The sequence below is a fragment of the Urtica dioica genome, chromosome 5 (assembly GCF_054948205.1).
Source record: "Urtica dioica subsp. dioica isolate 48M chromosome 5, U.dioica_male_clone48M_v1_H2, whole genome shotgun sequence".
Taxonomy (NCBI): Eukaryota; Viridiplantae; Streptophyta; class Magnoliopsida; order Rosales; family Urticaceae; genus Urtica; species Urtica dioica.
Genome location: NC_142760.1, coordinates 38,213,643 through 38,230,387, shown reverse-complemented (window position 1 = coordinate 38,230,387; position 16,745 = coordinate 38,213,643). Strand labels below are relative to the sequence as shown.

The 16,745-nt window shown below is 41.7% G+C and overlaps 2 protein-coding genes across 2 annotated transcripts; one reads left to right on the top strand and one right to left on the bottom strand.

The window, feature by feature from the left end:
- The first annotated feature begins 1,789 nt into the window (after positions 1-1,789).
- LOC149398332 (receptor-like protein 6) lies at positions 1,790-4,701 on the top strand. The gene has a single exon (XM_089615415.1). The coding sequence runs from the start codon at positions 1,805-1,807 to the stop codon at positions 4,496-4,498; it is 2,694 nt and encodes an 897-aa protein (XP_089471541.1). The 5' UTR covers positions 1,790-1,804; the 3' UTR covers positions 4,499-4,701.
- A 7,694-nt stretch (positions 4,702-12,395) lies between these two features.
- LOC149398331 (receptor-like protein 7) lies at positions 12,396-14,999 on the bottom strand. The gene has a single exon (XM_089614557.1). It carries the CDS (start codon positions 14,997-14,999, stop codon positions 12,495-12,497), a length of 2,505 nt encoding a protein of 834 aa, XP_089470683.1. The 3' UTR covers positions 12,396-12,494.
- Between the last annotated feature and the right edge of the window lie 1,746 nt (positions 15,000-16,745).

The following is a 16,745-nucleotide window of genomic DNA, read 5'->3' as shown; positions in this document are numbered from 1 at the left end:
TTGGATAAGATCGCGATCTCCTGTTTTCAAATCCAACAAACTCCAGGCATAAACAATATGTATGCTAAAAATGTGCTTGATTAAGTTTATAAATGGAACAGATAAAGTAAAATACAAGTTTTTCCACATATGGGTTATAATATATTACAAAAGATTCCATTGTTTATAGGTACAAATCCCAAGTTGACGCCTTTCTATAAACAAATTCAAAGTTTCTTTTTGTTGATACAAATCTATACGACAAGATCAAACATTTTGATTGTTTTTGCGCATTAGGCTTCTGAAGTTATCAATTAATTAAGCAAACCGTAGGAGTGACCTTGTCAAGTTCTGTCTACATTAGTTTTCCAAGTCAAATTTAGTTGGATCAAGGCATGTGGGAATTCAATGATAGAGGACCAAGTCTCCGATATATACATACATACAAGACTATATTTGAAGTGTATGGGTGAATTTGGTGACTCGCCAATGAATATCATAGAAAAACGACACTTATATATGAAAATATTTTGGTGCCATTTGGACACCATAAATTAAGTGAGTACTATTATGACGCTTATTTGGAAGGAGGATGCGACTATTTAGTCATTTGTAAATTTGAGTTTGACAAAACAGCTCAATTTTCTAAAATTGAAATAAAATAGCTAAAATTTTAAAATTCCCAAAATTACCCTTGCATGAAATTCGCTCTGCTTCTTCTTCTTCTTCACATGGCAACAATCCATCGATTTTAGCTCCACCGAGACTGCCATGACGACCTCAGCTTCTCCCTCGGTTTTTCCAGCAAGTATCTTTGCCACTGCGACTTTCTTCCGTGCCTCGCCTCGTCGGACTGTGATGTTAAGCTCAAAGCTCTTTGCGATCTCAAAAACCGAATCATCGGTAACTGAACAAAGATGCTCGTGTTCATAAACCTCGGTCTCGTCTCCGCCGTCGCCGGAATCTTCATCATCGTGACTCTTCCGACCTTCTCATCGTTCGATGAAAGCTCCGTGCCTCATCTTCTTCTACGACGCGAAACCCTAATTTTTTCGCCAGAATCGCCGTGAGTGGGCTAGGACTTAGCGGTGTGTGGACTTAACGGTCTCTACATCGTCGTCGTCGATCTTTGTGCCCAATATCATCGTCGATCGTCATCACCATGCCACCATCATTGTCTTCGTTTTTTTTTTGTTCATCGAAGAGTGGATTATAAATTGTGAAAGCATGATTAAATTTTTGACACTTTGTTGTTTGCTCATTGAATATGATTAGACTTCAAACATTTATTGCCGGTTTAGGTGGGGGATTATATATTTTGAAGGCACGATTACAATTTTTGAACTTATTTGATATATATATATATATATATAAAAGTGCAATGTATTAAAATTTTGGACACTTACATTAATTATTTTGAACATAATTAAGAATATATTAATATTTTTATATTATAAGTGATTATAATGAACTAAATTATAAAACTTCGATTATTTTACTAAACATTTAGTTTGAATCGACTACTTTGTAAAAAAAAAAAAAAAAAAAAATCTTCTTTGAAATCCAATTCATAAATATGAGTATGACACAGCAAGACATTTAGTTTCAACTAATCCACTTGAGGTCACACGTGGTCACGTTGATCTTCCAATAGATATTGAATGACTTGGACTTGGTCGTTTACATTAATATTAGAGCGTTGAAACGTGGGACCAACACTTAAATGCCATATCTGTATTCTGTCCCATGGATTATAAGTACAATATATATATATACATATATAATATAGTATATACGACGTATCACTAGAGAAATCAACTGAAGGATGATGTCTCTTCCATTCTCTCGTCTTCTTCTTCTCATACTTCTGATCTTTCATCCAAATATATCTTCTTCTTCATCTTCCTCTAATTCATCCCTCATAATAAATAATAGACCGCGATGCCATCCCGACGAGAGCTCCGCTTTGCTGAATCTCACGGTTTTGAAGATTTTCTGGACCCCACACACGGACTGTTGCACGTGGTTCGGTGTCACGTGCGACAACAGCACAGGGCACGTGATCGACGTGAATTTCTACGGAACTTTTTCGAACCTGTCTACGAACAGCAGTCTATTTTCCCTCAGCCACCTCCGAACCCTCGACCTCTCTACCGAAAGCCTCGCCATCGACGCCCCCACTTTCGAAGCCCTCGCTCGGAGCCTCGTCCACGTCACGCGCCTCGACCTATCGGGAAACGACATGTCAGCCGTCCCGCCCGCCTCGCTGGCAAACCTCACGTCCTCTCTCGCCTCCCTCTCGGTCTCCCGCTGTCTTCTCCAAGGAGAGTTGCCGGAGAATTTCTTTCTCCGGTTTCCGAGGCTCGAGACCGTCGATCTCTCGTTCAACGGCCTCGGCGGCGAGATTCCGGGGTCATTCCTGGCCCTCGATCGTCTCGTTTCCGTGTCTCTCTCACAGAACGGTTTCCGCGGCTCGATTCCTTCTTCGGGCGATCGTTTTCCTTCGAGTCTGAAGTCTCTGGTCTTGTTCAACAACTCAATCAGCGGTCCGTTACCGCCGTGGATATATTCGCTGCCGGATTTGGAGGAGTTGGGACTCGGGATGAATTTATTCTCCGGTGAGATCGGAGAGTTTCGGAGCACGTCATTGATCGACCTTGATCTGAGCAGGAATAGATTCCGGGGGATTATTCCGAGCTCGATTTTCCGACAATCGAAGCTCGAGAAGCTGGATCTTTCATCGAACAATCTCACCGGTACGCTAAGGTTTGGAGAGATTTTGAGGTTGAGAGAGTTGTCTGATCTAGATGTTTCCTCTAATCTTTTTTCGTCTCTGAGTTTCGAAAATTCTTCAAACTATTCCTTAGAGAATTCGAGTTTAGTGTCGTTGGATATTTCCGATAATCTGTTACAGGGAATAGTTCCAAAGTGGTTCTTGGAAGTAGGAAAAGAGTCGTTACAGAATCTGAATCTCTCTTACAACTTTCTCACACATATAGACTCGATTCCTTGGAAAAACCTTGTTGCTCTTGATCTCAACTCAAACCTTTTCTCCGGAAATCTTCCGTTTTTGCCTCCTTCCTTGCGGTCATTTTCCGCGTCTAAAAATCAATTTTCCGAAAATGTCCCGTCCTCTTTTTGTCATCTAAAGTTCCTCTTTGCACTCGATTTATCTTACAACAAAATAAGCGGCGAAATTCCTAAATGTCTGGGAAATTTAAGTCTTCTTCTTTTGGATTTAAAAGGCAACAAAATTCAGGGAATTTTCCCAACGAAAGAAAGGCCTACGCTGCAATATCTCGACCTTCGTTCCAACATGTTCTCGGGTCCTCTCCCAGTCATAGCTTACAACCTCTCGATCTTATTGTCGGTGTCGAAGAATCGATTCTCCGGAGAAATCCCAGCTTCGATCTGCAACTTGAGATCCCTTCTCGTGCTCGATTTATCCTACAACCGCTCCACCGGAGAAATCCCTCGATGCATCGGAAACTTCAGCAAATACCTCACCGTCCTCGATCTCAGGAGGAACAATTTCCGGGGCGCGATTCCCACGGAGTATCTGAAGGGAAACGCGCTGACTAGTTTATATCTGAACGGGAATCAATTCGAAGGAGCGGTCCCGAGGTCTCTGTTGAGCTGTACGAATCTCGAAACCCTAGACCTGGGAAACAACGCATTGAATGACACGTTCCCTCTATGGCTCGAGACTCTTCCGGCGCTGCAAGTCCTCGTCCTAAGATCCAACAGGTTTCACGGCTCCCTTGTCGGAAACCCTAATCTCGGAAAGCTTAGAATCATGGACTTGTCACATAACGAATTCTCCGGTGATCTTCCGGAAGAATACTTCCGGAACTTCGGAGCCATGCAGACAGGCGCGAGGAACGCGAAGATGGGTTACATGGGAAAAGATTACTATCAGGAATCTGTGATGGTCACCATGAAAGGCTCGTACATTCAGCTCGAGAGAATCCAAACCATACTCGCAACCATGGATCTCTCGAACAACAATTTTTCGGGGAATATTCCAGAATCAATTGGAAGTTTAAGATCGCTCAAGGGTCTCAACTTAGCTGCTAATAATCTCACAGGTACTATACCATCCTCCTTGGGAAATCTGACCGACCTTGCATGGTTAGATCTCTCCGCCAACGAGCTCGTCGGTCATATTCCCGCTGAGCTGGCAGATATTCCGTGGCTTTCGTTCTTGAACCTATCTCAGAACCTGCTCGCCGGACCCATACCTCGGGGCAGCCAGTTCAACACGTTCGCCAACGAGTCCTTTGCGGGGAATTTCAACTTGTGTGGATTTCCACTGACTAAAACTTGCCGCGGATCAGACACCGAGCCATCGCCGTTAGATCGCGATTTGAGCACCGAAAATGGGTTTGGTTATTGGAAAATCGCGATGATGGGCTACGCGAGTGGTCTTGTGATCGGGATGTCCATCGGATACGTGTTACTTTACTCGGACGGGAAGCTTAGCTGGCTCTCGGATAAAATCCTCGAGTTGCTACGATAAGAGACCGGAACAAAGAGAAGGGCCAATGAGAGTGAGAAGCTCTCACGGATAACCGAGGCTAGATTAAAATGATAAACACAGACCAATATCTCTGTACTTTGTAGTTTTCTAAATTTCACTTTCTTTCTGTTTTCATTGTGGGTGTTGCTTAAATGTTATATCCTTAAAGCAGAGTATTACTGGAGTGTGATTTTATGTTTTAATTGGCTCTCTCTCTCTCGCTCTCTGTGATCCATTCATACACATTATCATATCTCGCTAATCATATCTCTCTTCACTATGTACAAGTACTAAATGAATAACAAACTAGGTGTATTTATATATCACAACACACTCAGTTACAATCCTGACTTCATAAAAAAAAAAAAATGTTACAATCCTAACCATTTTAACAAACTAGTACGCTCAACCTGGCTTGTTGGAGACGGAAATGCGGAAGCCTTCCTTCCTTCCGCGCGTGGCTCGGCTTATCGGCATAGCGGTTTCCGCTTATACGGAAATTCGGCTTCCGCGGAACCGTTTACACGGAAAAATCGGCTTCCGCGGCTTCCGTCATTTCCGTTGGTGGATTTGACCGATGCTTGGATTTTAATCTCGGACATTGATTTTATTACCGTTTTTTCATCAATGGTCACAAAAAAATGGCCGATATTTTACTGTTTATACACGGATTTCTTAATTTTTTTACACTTTCATCCTTTTCTCTATAAATATAACTCATTTCAATCCAATTTTTCACAACATCATCCATCAAATTCTCTCTACAATTTTCTCTATAATATAGTTTCTAAATTAAATTTTCTATATAGTTTAATATAATATAGTTTCTAAATTAAATTTTCTATATAGTTTAATATAATTGATATAATATAGTTTCTAAATTAAATTTTCTATATAGTTTAATATAATATAGTTTCTAAATTAAATTTTCTATATAGTTTAATATAATATAGTTTCTAAATTAAATTTTCTATATAGTTTAATATAATTGATATAATATAGTTTCTAAATTAAATTTTCTATATAGTTTAATATAATATAGTTTCTAAATTAAATTTTCTATATAGTTTAATATAATATAGTTTCTAAATTAAATTTTCTATATAGTTTAATATAATATAGTTTCTAAATTAAATTTTCTATATAGTTTAATATAATATAGTTTCTAAATTAAATTTTCTATATAGTTTAATATAATTGATATAATATAGTTTCTAAATTAAATTTTCTATATAGTTTAATATAATATAGTTTCTAAATTAAATTTTCTATATAGTGAGGGTTCATTAATAAAATTTTCGTGGTTCCGTCCACGTTTCTTACTTAAAACAAAAACGTCTCGAAAATATTTTCACTATATAGTTTGTATGTAAAGAAAAAATTTAGTTTCCATATTAACCCTTTTTATTAAAAACGTAACATTTTAGTCCTTTTGATTTTACATTTTAATTGAAATCAAAACGGCTTATTGGCTTAACGGAATAATGGCTTCCAATAAGAAACGGAAACGGCTTAATGGCTTAACGGAAGAAAAATTTCCGTTAAGCCATTAAGCCGTTCTTATTGGCTTATTGGAAGGCCGATATTTCCGTTAAGCCAGGTTGATAGTACGCTGATATGGACTTGATGACGAGGGACCAACTTTCACTACAGTAAGAATAAATCTCCAGAGAAAAAAAAAAAAAAAACTAAAGCTCCAAATTCAACTTCATTATGGAGGGATACATAAACAGTAAATATTATACAGCAAACTTTAAAATTTAATGAAAACAGGCATAGTTACTTGGAAATATAGAAAATAATGGGTACATATATATTTTTTTTTTTAAGAACCGTGGGCGGCACCACGGGAAGAATATCATTAAAGCCTCACGTATGGCGGAGGAAAACCGTGGTTACAATCAAGGACTAATACCTCGGCGGTCGTGCTCGGCCTCCAAACAAGCACAAGGGGGGACCGAGCCCATCCACCGGGCGCCCGTCTCAAAATTAAGAGCAAAACTAGCAAGGTTATGTGCCACCTTATTACATTCCCGAGAATGAAAATCAAAGTCTAGATGATCAAAATTAGGTCTAAGAACCAAAATATCATCAATGAAAGTACCAAGCTCCGAAATAGGAGAAATACCATGTCGAATAGTCGATATCACCTCGCGACAATCAGATTGGATCATCACTTTCTTCCATCCTAAGTCCAAAGCAAAAATCATACCTTGAAGAATCGCCGCAGCCTCCGAAAGTTGAGGGGAAAGACCTTGATGCCGGGTGACAATCTCCGACCCTAGAACCACCCCAAACGAATCCCGCGCGACACACCCAATCCCGAATCTCCGAGCGTGAAGACGGACCGCAGCGTCGACTGAGATCGCAACCGTGCCCTCCGGCGGGGGCCTCCACTTTCGGTTTTGGCAAATAGGGCCAGCTCCACGGGTCCCGGTCGTAGCATTCCAGAAGTCTTGTACGAAACCCCCCGTCCACTCCACGAGGTCCCCAGGATTCCACACCTTTTTCCCGCCGCAGACGTTGTTCCTGTGATTCCAAAGTTCCCAAATTAAAGAAATAAAGAGTTCGAGTTTACGTACCTTAAGAACTTTCGAGACCTCCAGGAGCAGCCCTATCGAATCGCCGTCACGGAACAAAGGGAGGAGATCTTTAAAACCGCTAATTTTCCACACTTTGCGGGCCCAAGGGCAGCCCCAAAAGGCATGGAAAATAGTCTCCACATTAGACGAACAGATGGGACAGAGAATATCGGTCGCAATCTTCCTCTTAGCAAGATTAGCCCGAACCGGAATCCACCCACGACACACCCTCCAAACGAAACTTTTAATCTTGGGGGGAAGCTTGAGACTCCACATAATTTTCCACCACTCAATATTCCCAGAAGGGCCCGACGTGCTGGCCAGCGGGGAGAAGGTGTCCATCGCAACCCGATAGCCGCTCTTGACCGAGAACTCGCCGTCCTTCGTATAATGCCACCGAAGCACATCCGGGCCGCCGCTACGGCTCAGCGGGATATTAGTAATGACGTCAGCGTCCTCGGGAGAAAACATGGCTTCGATCAAAGGACCATTCCAAACCCCCGTACTCAACATAAGCTCCGAGACCCTCATATCTTCCGGGATAACGGGAGTATCCTCAAAACCAAAAGAAGGGGGACAAGGAATCCATCTATCACCCATCACCGAAACAGACTCTCCGTCCCCGATTCTCCACCTCGAACCACGCCGGATCACCTCTCTGCCCCAACAAAGGCTCTTCCAAAGGAAGGACCCCGAAGAGCTACAGGACGCCTCAAGGATTCCACCCATCGGAAAATAGCTCTCACGGAAAACGCGTCCAACAAGGCTATCTGGCCGCCTAAGGAGACGCCAAACATTCTTAGCGAGGAGAGCCTGATTAAATCTCCCAATATCCCGGAAGCCAAGACCACCATTATCCTTATGGACCGTGAGCTCCGTCCATTTACACCAATGTATTTTCTTCTTACTCACTTGATCCCCCCACCAAAAGCTAGCTATGGCCCTATGGATATCGTCAACGAGCCCCTGCGGGATGCGGAAACAACTAGCGACATAGGAAGGAATCGCTTGAAGAACCGCCTTAATGAGAACTTCTTTCCCGGCATTCGAGAAAAAAAGCCCCCGCCACGAGTTGATCTTCTCCCAGACACGCTCACGAACATAGGCGAAGATATCCTTTTTCACTCTACCAACTGCCGTAGGAAGTCCCAGGTACCGCTGGTGGCATGCCGTGACCGAGACCTGGAGGATATTCGCAAGCTCCACCCCGACCGCCTCGTCAACATCCGAGCCAAAACAAACGTCGGATTTAGAAAAATTGACCACCTGACCCGAGGCCCTCGAATATTCCGCGAGGCAGCGGGCAACCTCTTCACAATCCTCCTTCGTGGCTTGGCAAAACACGAGACTATCGTCCGCAAAGAAAAGGTGGGTGATGAAGAGGTCATGTCGGCCGAACCGAACTCCCCTAATAAGCTGTTGCTCTTCCCGCGCCCGAAGGAGACTCGACAGGCCCTCAGAGCAAAAGAGGAAGAGGAAGGGCGAGAGAGGGTCCCCCTGACGCAGCCCCCTACCTGGGATCACATTACCACGAACTTCGCCGTTAATATTAAAAGAAAAACTTACCGAAGTCACGCAACGCATAATCTTTTCCACCCAACGAGCATCGTAGCCGAGCTTAAGCATCATCGACTCCAGAAAGGCCCACTCCACCCTATCGTAGGCCTTGGCCATGTCGATCTTCAGAGCCGCACACGCCCCGTTTCCGAATCTGCCCCGAGACATGGTGTGGATCGCCTCGTAACAAATCATCACATTGTCGTAGATCTGGCGTCCGCCAATAAAAGCACTCTGATTCTCTGAAATAGCAAAGGGCATGGTAAGTTTAAGACGCTCTACAATACACTTCGAAATTACCTTGTAGATAACGTTGCAGAGGCTAATGGGCCGGAAGTCGCGAACTCTTTCAGGTTTGTCCGTCTTGGGAATGAGAGTGATGATCGTGTTGTTGATATCCCCCACCGGCTTGCCCTCGTTCAACACACCCAAACAAAGACCCACCACCTCCTCGCCGACAATATCCCAAAAGCGCTGATAAAACAAGGCCGGAAAACCGTCCGCTCCGGGGGCCTTCACCGCCTCCATAGAGAACACAGCGTGCTTCACATCATCACCTGTAAAAGGGGTAAGCAAAGCTAAATTCATATCGTCAGTAATAGTTCGGGATACCCCATTGCACACCACGTCAATAGCCTCCCGAGTCGGCAAGTCAGAAAAGAAGATGTCCGAAAAGTAAGACGCCACCACCGACTCGATCCCGCGGGCTCCCACAACCCACTCTCCACTCTCCGCGAAAAGACTCTGGATCTCGTTTTTCTTTCTCCTCGAGGAAGCCTTGCGGTGAAAGAACTTAGAGTTCCTATCCCCGCATTTAAGCCAGGTGGCGCGACTGCGTTGTCGCCAAAACATCTCCTCTTTCTCCTCAAGCGCATCCAGCTGGCGCTCTTCCCGCCGAATAGCCTCCACGTCTCTCCTAGGCCCTTCCTCTCTAACACGCCGGAGAACGTCTTTTTGTCTCGCGATCCGGTCTTTAAAACCCCTCCGGCTAGCCGAGCCCCACCTCAAGAGCGACTCACGGCAACGATCCAGAGAGGGGGCCAAACCGCCGATACCCCCCTCCCCAGCCTCCGCCTTCCAAGCCTCCTTAACGACCTCCGCGCAGCCCTCGTCGCTGCACCAAGACTCCTCAAAAAAGAACCGTTTAGGCCTCCTCCTCGGCCCCCTAACCGATGACCCCGAAGTAGACAAAAGGAGGGGCCTATGATCAGAACCCCGAAACTCCAAGTGCCTTACCGAGGCAGAGGGAAAGGCTCCGGACCAGATCGGGTTGGCCAGACATCTGTCCAATCTCCCCGCACTACTGAGAAGGTCCTCGCTGCGGCGCCACGTAAATATATCACCTTCGAACCCCAGATCCCCCAAATCACAATCCTCCATCATCCTTCTGAAATCCTCGAGAAGCCTTGGCCCCCTTGATCTATCACCGCTGAGCTCAGAATTCCACGCCACCTCGTTAAGATCACCCCCGACAAGCCACGGGAACTCAGGAACCGGTTTCAATCTTCTAACAAGCTCCCAGGAGTATTTCCTCGAGGCCGCAACCGGGTCCCCGTAGAGCCCCAAAAAGATCCACTTCCGACCATCAACTTCAGACACCAAACCCTCAACATGAAAACGAGAAAACGACCGAACCTCAAAACCAACAGAGTTCTTCCAGAAGACAATAAGACCCCCACTGCGGCCCACACAATCCACCGAGAAGCAACTATCAAACCCAAGAAACACTCTCATTCTCTCGGCCGCCCCACTACGAACCTTCGTCTCAGATAAGAAGACTAAGTCCGGTTTATGGAGCAGCGTGTGAGAACGAAGAGCTCTCCTCGTCCGGGGGCTACCAAGCCCCTGGACGTTCCAGATAACACCAATCATCGCTCTCGGCGGCCCTCCACATCGAGGGGCGCCGCTACTGGAAGAAGAGAATCTCCGCCCAAATCCAAAACCGGGGAAACAGACGGAGACGAGATCGAGAATGAAGCACTGGTAGAACTCTCCTGCGGGGGCTTCACATCGTCCACAGGAGCCGGGGCCCGGCTATCGAGGCTAGATTAAAATGATAAACACAGACCAATATCTCTGTACTTTGTAGTTTTCTAAATTTCACTTTCTTTCTGTTTTCATTGTGGGTGTTGCTTAAATGTTATATCCTTAAAGCAGAGTATTACTGGAGTGTGATTTTATGTTTTAATTGGCTCTCTCTCTCTCGCTCTCTGTGATCCATTCATACACATTATCATATCTCGCTAATCATATCTCTCTTCACTATGTACAAGTACTAAATGAATAACAAACTAGGTGTATTTATATATCACAACACACTCAGTTACAATCCTGACTTCATAAAAAAAAAAAATGTTACAATCCTAACCATTTTAACAAACTAGTACGCTCAACCTGGCTTGTTGGAGACGGAAATGCGGAAGCCTTCCTTCCTTCCGCGCGTGGCTCGGCTTATCGGCATAGCGGTTTCCGCTTATACGGAAATTCGGCTTCCGCGGAACCGTTTACACGGAAAAATCGGCTTCCGCGGCTTCCGTCATTTCCGTTGGTGGATTTGACCGATGCTTGGATTTTAATCTCGGACATTGATTTTATTACCGTTTTTTCATCAATGGTCACAAAAAAATGGCCGATATTTTACTGTTTATACACGGATTTCTTAATTTTTTTACACTTTCATCCTTTTCTCTATAAATATAACTCATTTCAATCCAATTTTTCACAACATCATCCATCAAATTCTCTCTACAATTTTCTCTATAATATAGTTTCTAAATTAAATTTTCTATATAGTTTAATATAATATAGTTTCTAAATTAAATTTTCTATATAGTTTAATATAATTGATATAATATAGTTTCTAAATTAAATTTTCTATATAGTTTAATATAATATAGTTTCTAAATTAAATTTTCTATATAGTTTAATATAATATAGTTTCTAAATTAAATTTTCTATATAGTTTAATATAATTGATATAATATAGTTTCTAAATTAAATTTTCTATATAGTTTAATATAATATAGTTTCTAAATTAAATTTTCTATATAGTTTAATATAATATAGTTTCTAAATTAAATTTTCTATATAGTTTAATATAATATAGTTTCTAAATTAAATTTTCTATATAGTTTAATATAATATAGTTTCTAAATTAAATTTTCTATATAGTTTAATATAATTGATATAATATAGTTTCTAAATTAAATTTTCTATATAGTTTAATATAATATAGTTTCTAAATTAAATTTTCTATATAGTGAGGGTTCATTAATAAAATTTTCGTGGTTCCGTCCACGTTTCTTACTTAAAACAAAAACGTCTCGAAAATATTTTCACTATATAGTTTGTATGTAAAGAAAAAATTTAGTTTCCATATTAACCCTTTTTATTAAAAACGTAACATTTTAGTCCTTTTGATTTTACATTTTAATTGAAATCAAAACGGCTTATTGGCTTAACGGAATAATGGCTTCCAATAAGAAACGGAAACGGCTTAATGGCTTAACGGAAGAAAAATTTCCGTTAAGCCATTAAGCCGTTCTTATTGGCTTATTGGAAGGCCGATATTTCCGTTAAGCCAGGTTGATAGTACGCTGATATGGACTTGATGACGAGGGACCAACTTTCACTACAGTAAGAATAAATCTCCAGAGAAAAAAAAAAAAAACTAAAGCTCCAAATTCAACTTCATTATGGAGGGATACATAAACAGTAAATATTATACAGCAAACTTTAAAATTTAATGAAAACAGGCATAGTTACTTGGAAATATAGAAAATAATGGGTACATATTTAGAGAAGTGAAACACACAAATTAATAATACATATTTAGTGATGAGCGAGCGCGAGAATCTTCAGATTGGCCTTCTTCTCCTATGTCGTCGCTCTCGCATAATCCTTTCAGAAATCCAGCTAAGTTTGCCCTCAGAGAACAACAACATGTATCCGAGCGAGATCCCGATCACAAAGCCGCTAGCAAAACCCATCACCACTAGTTTCCAAATACTGAACCCACTTGAATCATTTTCATCATCATCACTGTTTGGCTCGAGATCAGTTTGCGCCGATTTGCTGCCGCAAGTTTCAGACATCGGAAACCCACACAAAGCGAGGTTTCCGACATAGGAATCGTTGTTGAAGGTGTTGAACTGCTTTCCGTTGGGGATTGGTCCCATGAGACAGTTGTGTGAGAGATTCAAGAATGAAAGCCAAGGTATGTTTACTAACTCAGAGGGAATGTGGCCAACAAGCTGATTGGATGAGAGATCTAGCCACTCGAGGCTGCTTAGGTTTCTCATGGACGACGGGATCGAACCTCCGAGAGAATTGTGAGATATGTTGAGACCTATCAGTGAATCAAGCCTTCCAACCACCGAAGGAATCTCTCCCGTGAAGTTATTTTCAGAGAAATCAATGACCGTGAACATGATCTGAATTTTCACAAGCTTAACATATGAGCCTTTCAGAGACACCACCACAGAATCTTGATAATAACGGTTCTGTTGAATGTAGCTCGCTGTTGATCTTCTCTGTCCTTTCTGCATAGCTTGGAAGTTCTCGAAGTATTTCATCGGAAGTTCTCCAGTGAACTTGTTCCTAGAAATGTCCATGATAATCAACTTGGGGAACGGAGACTTGGTCGCGGTATTCCCTATCGGTCCGTGAAACCTATTGGCCCTTAAGACCAAGACTTGTAAATCAGGTAAAGATTCTAGCCAATAGGGAAACACGCCGCTCAGGACATTGTCTCCGAGATCGAGAACCTCGAGTTTCGTACAGTTTGCTAGAGATCTCGGCAATGCACCTTCGAACTGATTACCGTTCAGATGGAGACTGGTCAACTCGCTTTCCCTTGAAAACGCTGATGGGATGGTTCCGTGGAAATTGTTCCTTTGGAGATCGATTACGCTGAGATAACTACTGATATTTCCCATGCACCGAGGGACTGTTCCACTCAGCTTGTTGTCAGACAAACCGAGAAAATTTAGGATTTTCATTGAACAAACTGAATCTGAGATTTTGCCTCTTATGTTGTTGTAGGACAAATCAAGAGACTGAAGTGATGTCATGTTCCAAACGGAAAGCGGGATTTCTCCTGAGAAATTATTTTTTGTTGCTGAAAGGAGTTTCAAGCGAGGAGCGGATGAAACCGGAAAAGCTACGCAGAACGAGTTGGAACCTAATTCAAGATTTACGAGGTTGTTCCAGGGAAGTGCGTCTATGTATGTAAGAGAGTTGTGAGAAAGATCTAAACGCTCCAAAGAATCCTTTCCCATCTCCCACAACACCTTGGGGACAACTCCTGAGATCTGGTTATTGGAAAGATATAAAATGGCTAGGCTCATGTTCTGCGAAGAACGGTTTGTGGATTCTACGAAACTAAAAGACGATAGGTTGTTGTAAGAAATATCTAGAGCATGTAACTTTTTCAGCATTGAAATGCCTCCTAGATCAAGAGCACCTGTGAGACCGTTTGAATAAAATCCCACTGAAGTGAGATTCGGTTGCCAAAATATTGATTTTGGGATGGAACCTCGCAGTTGATTCTCTGTCAAGAAAAGGCAGGTCAACGAAGTGGTCTTAAACTCACCGATCTCACCGGAGAATCGGTTTGTGGAAAGATCCAACACCTCCAAATACGGAAGTTCGTATATCCACGAAGGTATCGGACCCTCGATTGAGTTATCATCTAATTCCAGAATCATCAGATTCATAGGAAAGCCGATCATTGTGGATAAATCACCGCCGAATTCGGGAAGTGGGCCACGCAAATTGTTGCCCGACAGAGACAAGGAAGTGAGACTCTCGGAGTTTAAAGAATTGAGTGAAATTTGGCCGGTGATATTATTGAGGGACAGGTCAAGAGTCTTGAGGACCGGAAAAGAACGGAAGAAGTTACCGGGAAGCTCACCTTGCAAGTGACAGTCGCGGAGCCGGAGCGATGTCAGCGAAGAAGCCAGCCTCGTCAGCATGGCCAGTGGCACAGAAAACAAGTCGTTTCCTTCCAAGTCGAGAATAGTGAGGGCAGTCAGGTTCAGAGCGAGCGCCTCGAAGGTCGCTTCATCGTTTTGGATTTGGTACGACCCGAAAATTTTGAGTCTCTTGAGTCGGCGGAGCGAGAAGAGCGTGCTGTTAGAGGTGATGTTAACTGGATTGCCAATCCCATGCAAAGCCAGACTGATGACGTGGCCAGTGGCTGGGTCACATTCCACATTTTCCCAATCCACACCGGTAGAGGAAGGTCTATAGATGCTGACGAGAGCGGAGGTCTCGTCGGGACGGCATAGCGGCCGAGCGGACGTGGCTTGGAACGTCGGAGATTGAAGAGATAGTGATAATAATAATAGTAGTAGCAACATTTGAGAATATATATATTTTTTATTTCTTTCTATTGGCCTAATTATAAATTAAACTTCAAGTGAGCTCTTGCATTTATAGTAGTTGTCTCGATTTCTTTTTTCTTTTTTTAATATCACGCGTCTCCTAATTATTTTCAGCATTTTATTTTTCTATCCATTCTTCAAGAAATATCTAAATTTCCAGTTGAGAGACACTTTTAAGTGTGCCTTGCGATAGACGTTACACTTTCAATATATTGTTGGACCGTGGAATTTCCTGGCGCGTGATATGTGTGATGTGACATCCACTAACCATGTCAGCCTTCAGCACCAATGACGGGTATGAACTTCAATGCCGTTCATCATTACTCCAACTAAAATAGCTGATCGGTATTTAACTATATCCGGTTTAGATGTTGGTACAAATTCTAAACTTGAAACCACGGTTTAGACCCAAATCGAACCGTCTTAACGTTTTTTTTATTATATTTTATTTTTTATTATAAGAACATTTGAACTTATAATTCTTGGTTGAACATATTAACTAATACAATGTTTAATTTTATAATTTCTTAAAATAATAGAAACTGCTCTGTAAGTTTAGGCTGGCGTTGACTGAGCTGGACAGGTCTCAAACAGGGATTCGGTCAGAAGAGTTAGTTAGAGATATTAGCGAAAAATTAACTTTCGTTAATGAAACTGAGAGACAATTCATCAGAGGAGGATTTTGTTAGCCATAAGCTCGACTTGGTCAAGCAAGTGGATGAGCAAATAAAGCACATATTAGTGTGCATGATTTTAGGAACGTGAGTGGTCAAAAGTGCAACTGATGCACCGAAAAAATAGGATCACGTAGTTAGTGGTTTTAGGGTTAGTTAGTTAGTGGAAATGGTCTCACGTGTTGTGAAGATCATGGAGCAAATATAGGGTTTTCAAGTTATGTTTTATTTTCTTATAAATAGCTTATCATTTGTACGTTTTTATTCAGAGAAAATAGATAAGAAAATTGTCCCAAATACCATCTTTTGATATATTTATTTCTCTCCTCACCATTTCATTTTGTGAGTAAAACACAGTGTGTTTATTTATATTACTGTGCGTATGTGTGTATACTTTGTTTTCCAGGTTCTGCAACAACAGATTTCTCTCTCTTTCTATGTGATTCAATCTAAGAAGATTTCATGATTTGCTGTGGTTTGTTTATGCTTATTCCTATAAGTTCAGATTACACAGTAGTTTGACTATTTGTAGGGCTTATTGGAATAGGAAACGGAGGGACCAATAGAATCACATGTTTAATTTAGTTGGTGGTCTTTCCGTGTGATATCAGTCCAACCAAGTCCATTTCCAAGTGAGAAATTCATTAAAAATCCCACAAGATGCAAAGTTTGGTGGTTTTGATGACGTAATTCCAATATGCGTACAACCACTTCGGAAAATACCATTATATTTTTCGCAAAATCTTCTTTCAACGCCTTCTCCTTCATGCCAAATAATTTGCAAGATGGGGTAAACGCATCTCGTTAAGGCAACTCCAACTCATTTTCTATATTTGATGTTAATTCAACACAACTTTTGTGTTTATTTAGCACCAAATTTTTTTTCCAACTCCAATCATAACACCAAATTTCACACTAAAAATACTGTTCACCGTAATTATATTATTAAAATAAAACAATCTCTTTATTAATAAATATTTCAATAAATAATTATAATGGTGATATTTTTTAATTAAGTGATTAAAATAATTTAGTACTTACCAATATT

Bases quoted from the DNA above. Each gene is read 5' to 3' on its own strand.
- LOC149398331 (XM_089614557.1), bottom strand. From the start codon at position 14,999: ATGTTGCTACTACTATTATTATTATCACTATCTCTTCAATCTCCGACG.
- LOC149398332 (XM_089615415.1), top strand. From the start codon at position 1,805: ATGATGTCTCTTCCATTCTCTCGTCTTCTTCTTCTCATACTTCTGATC.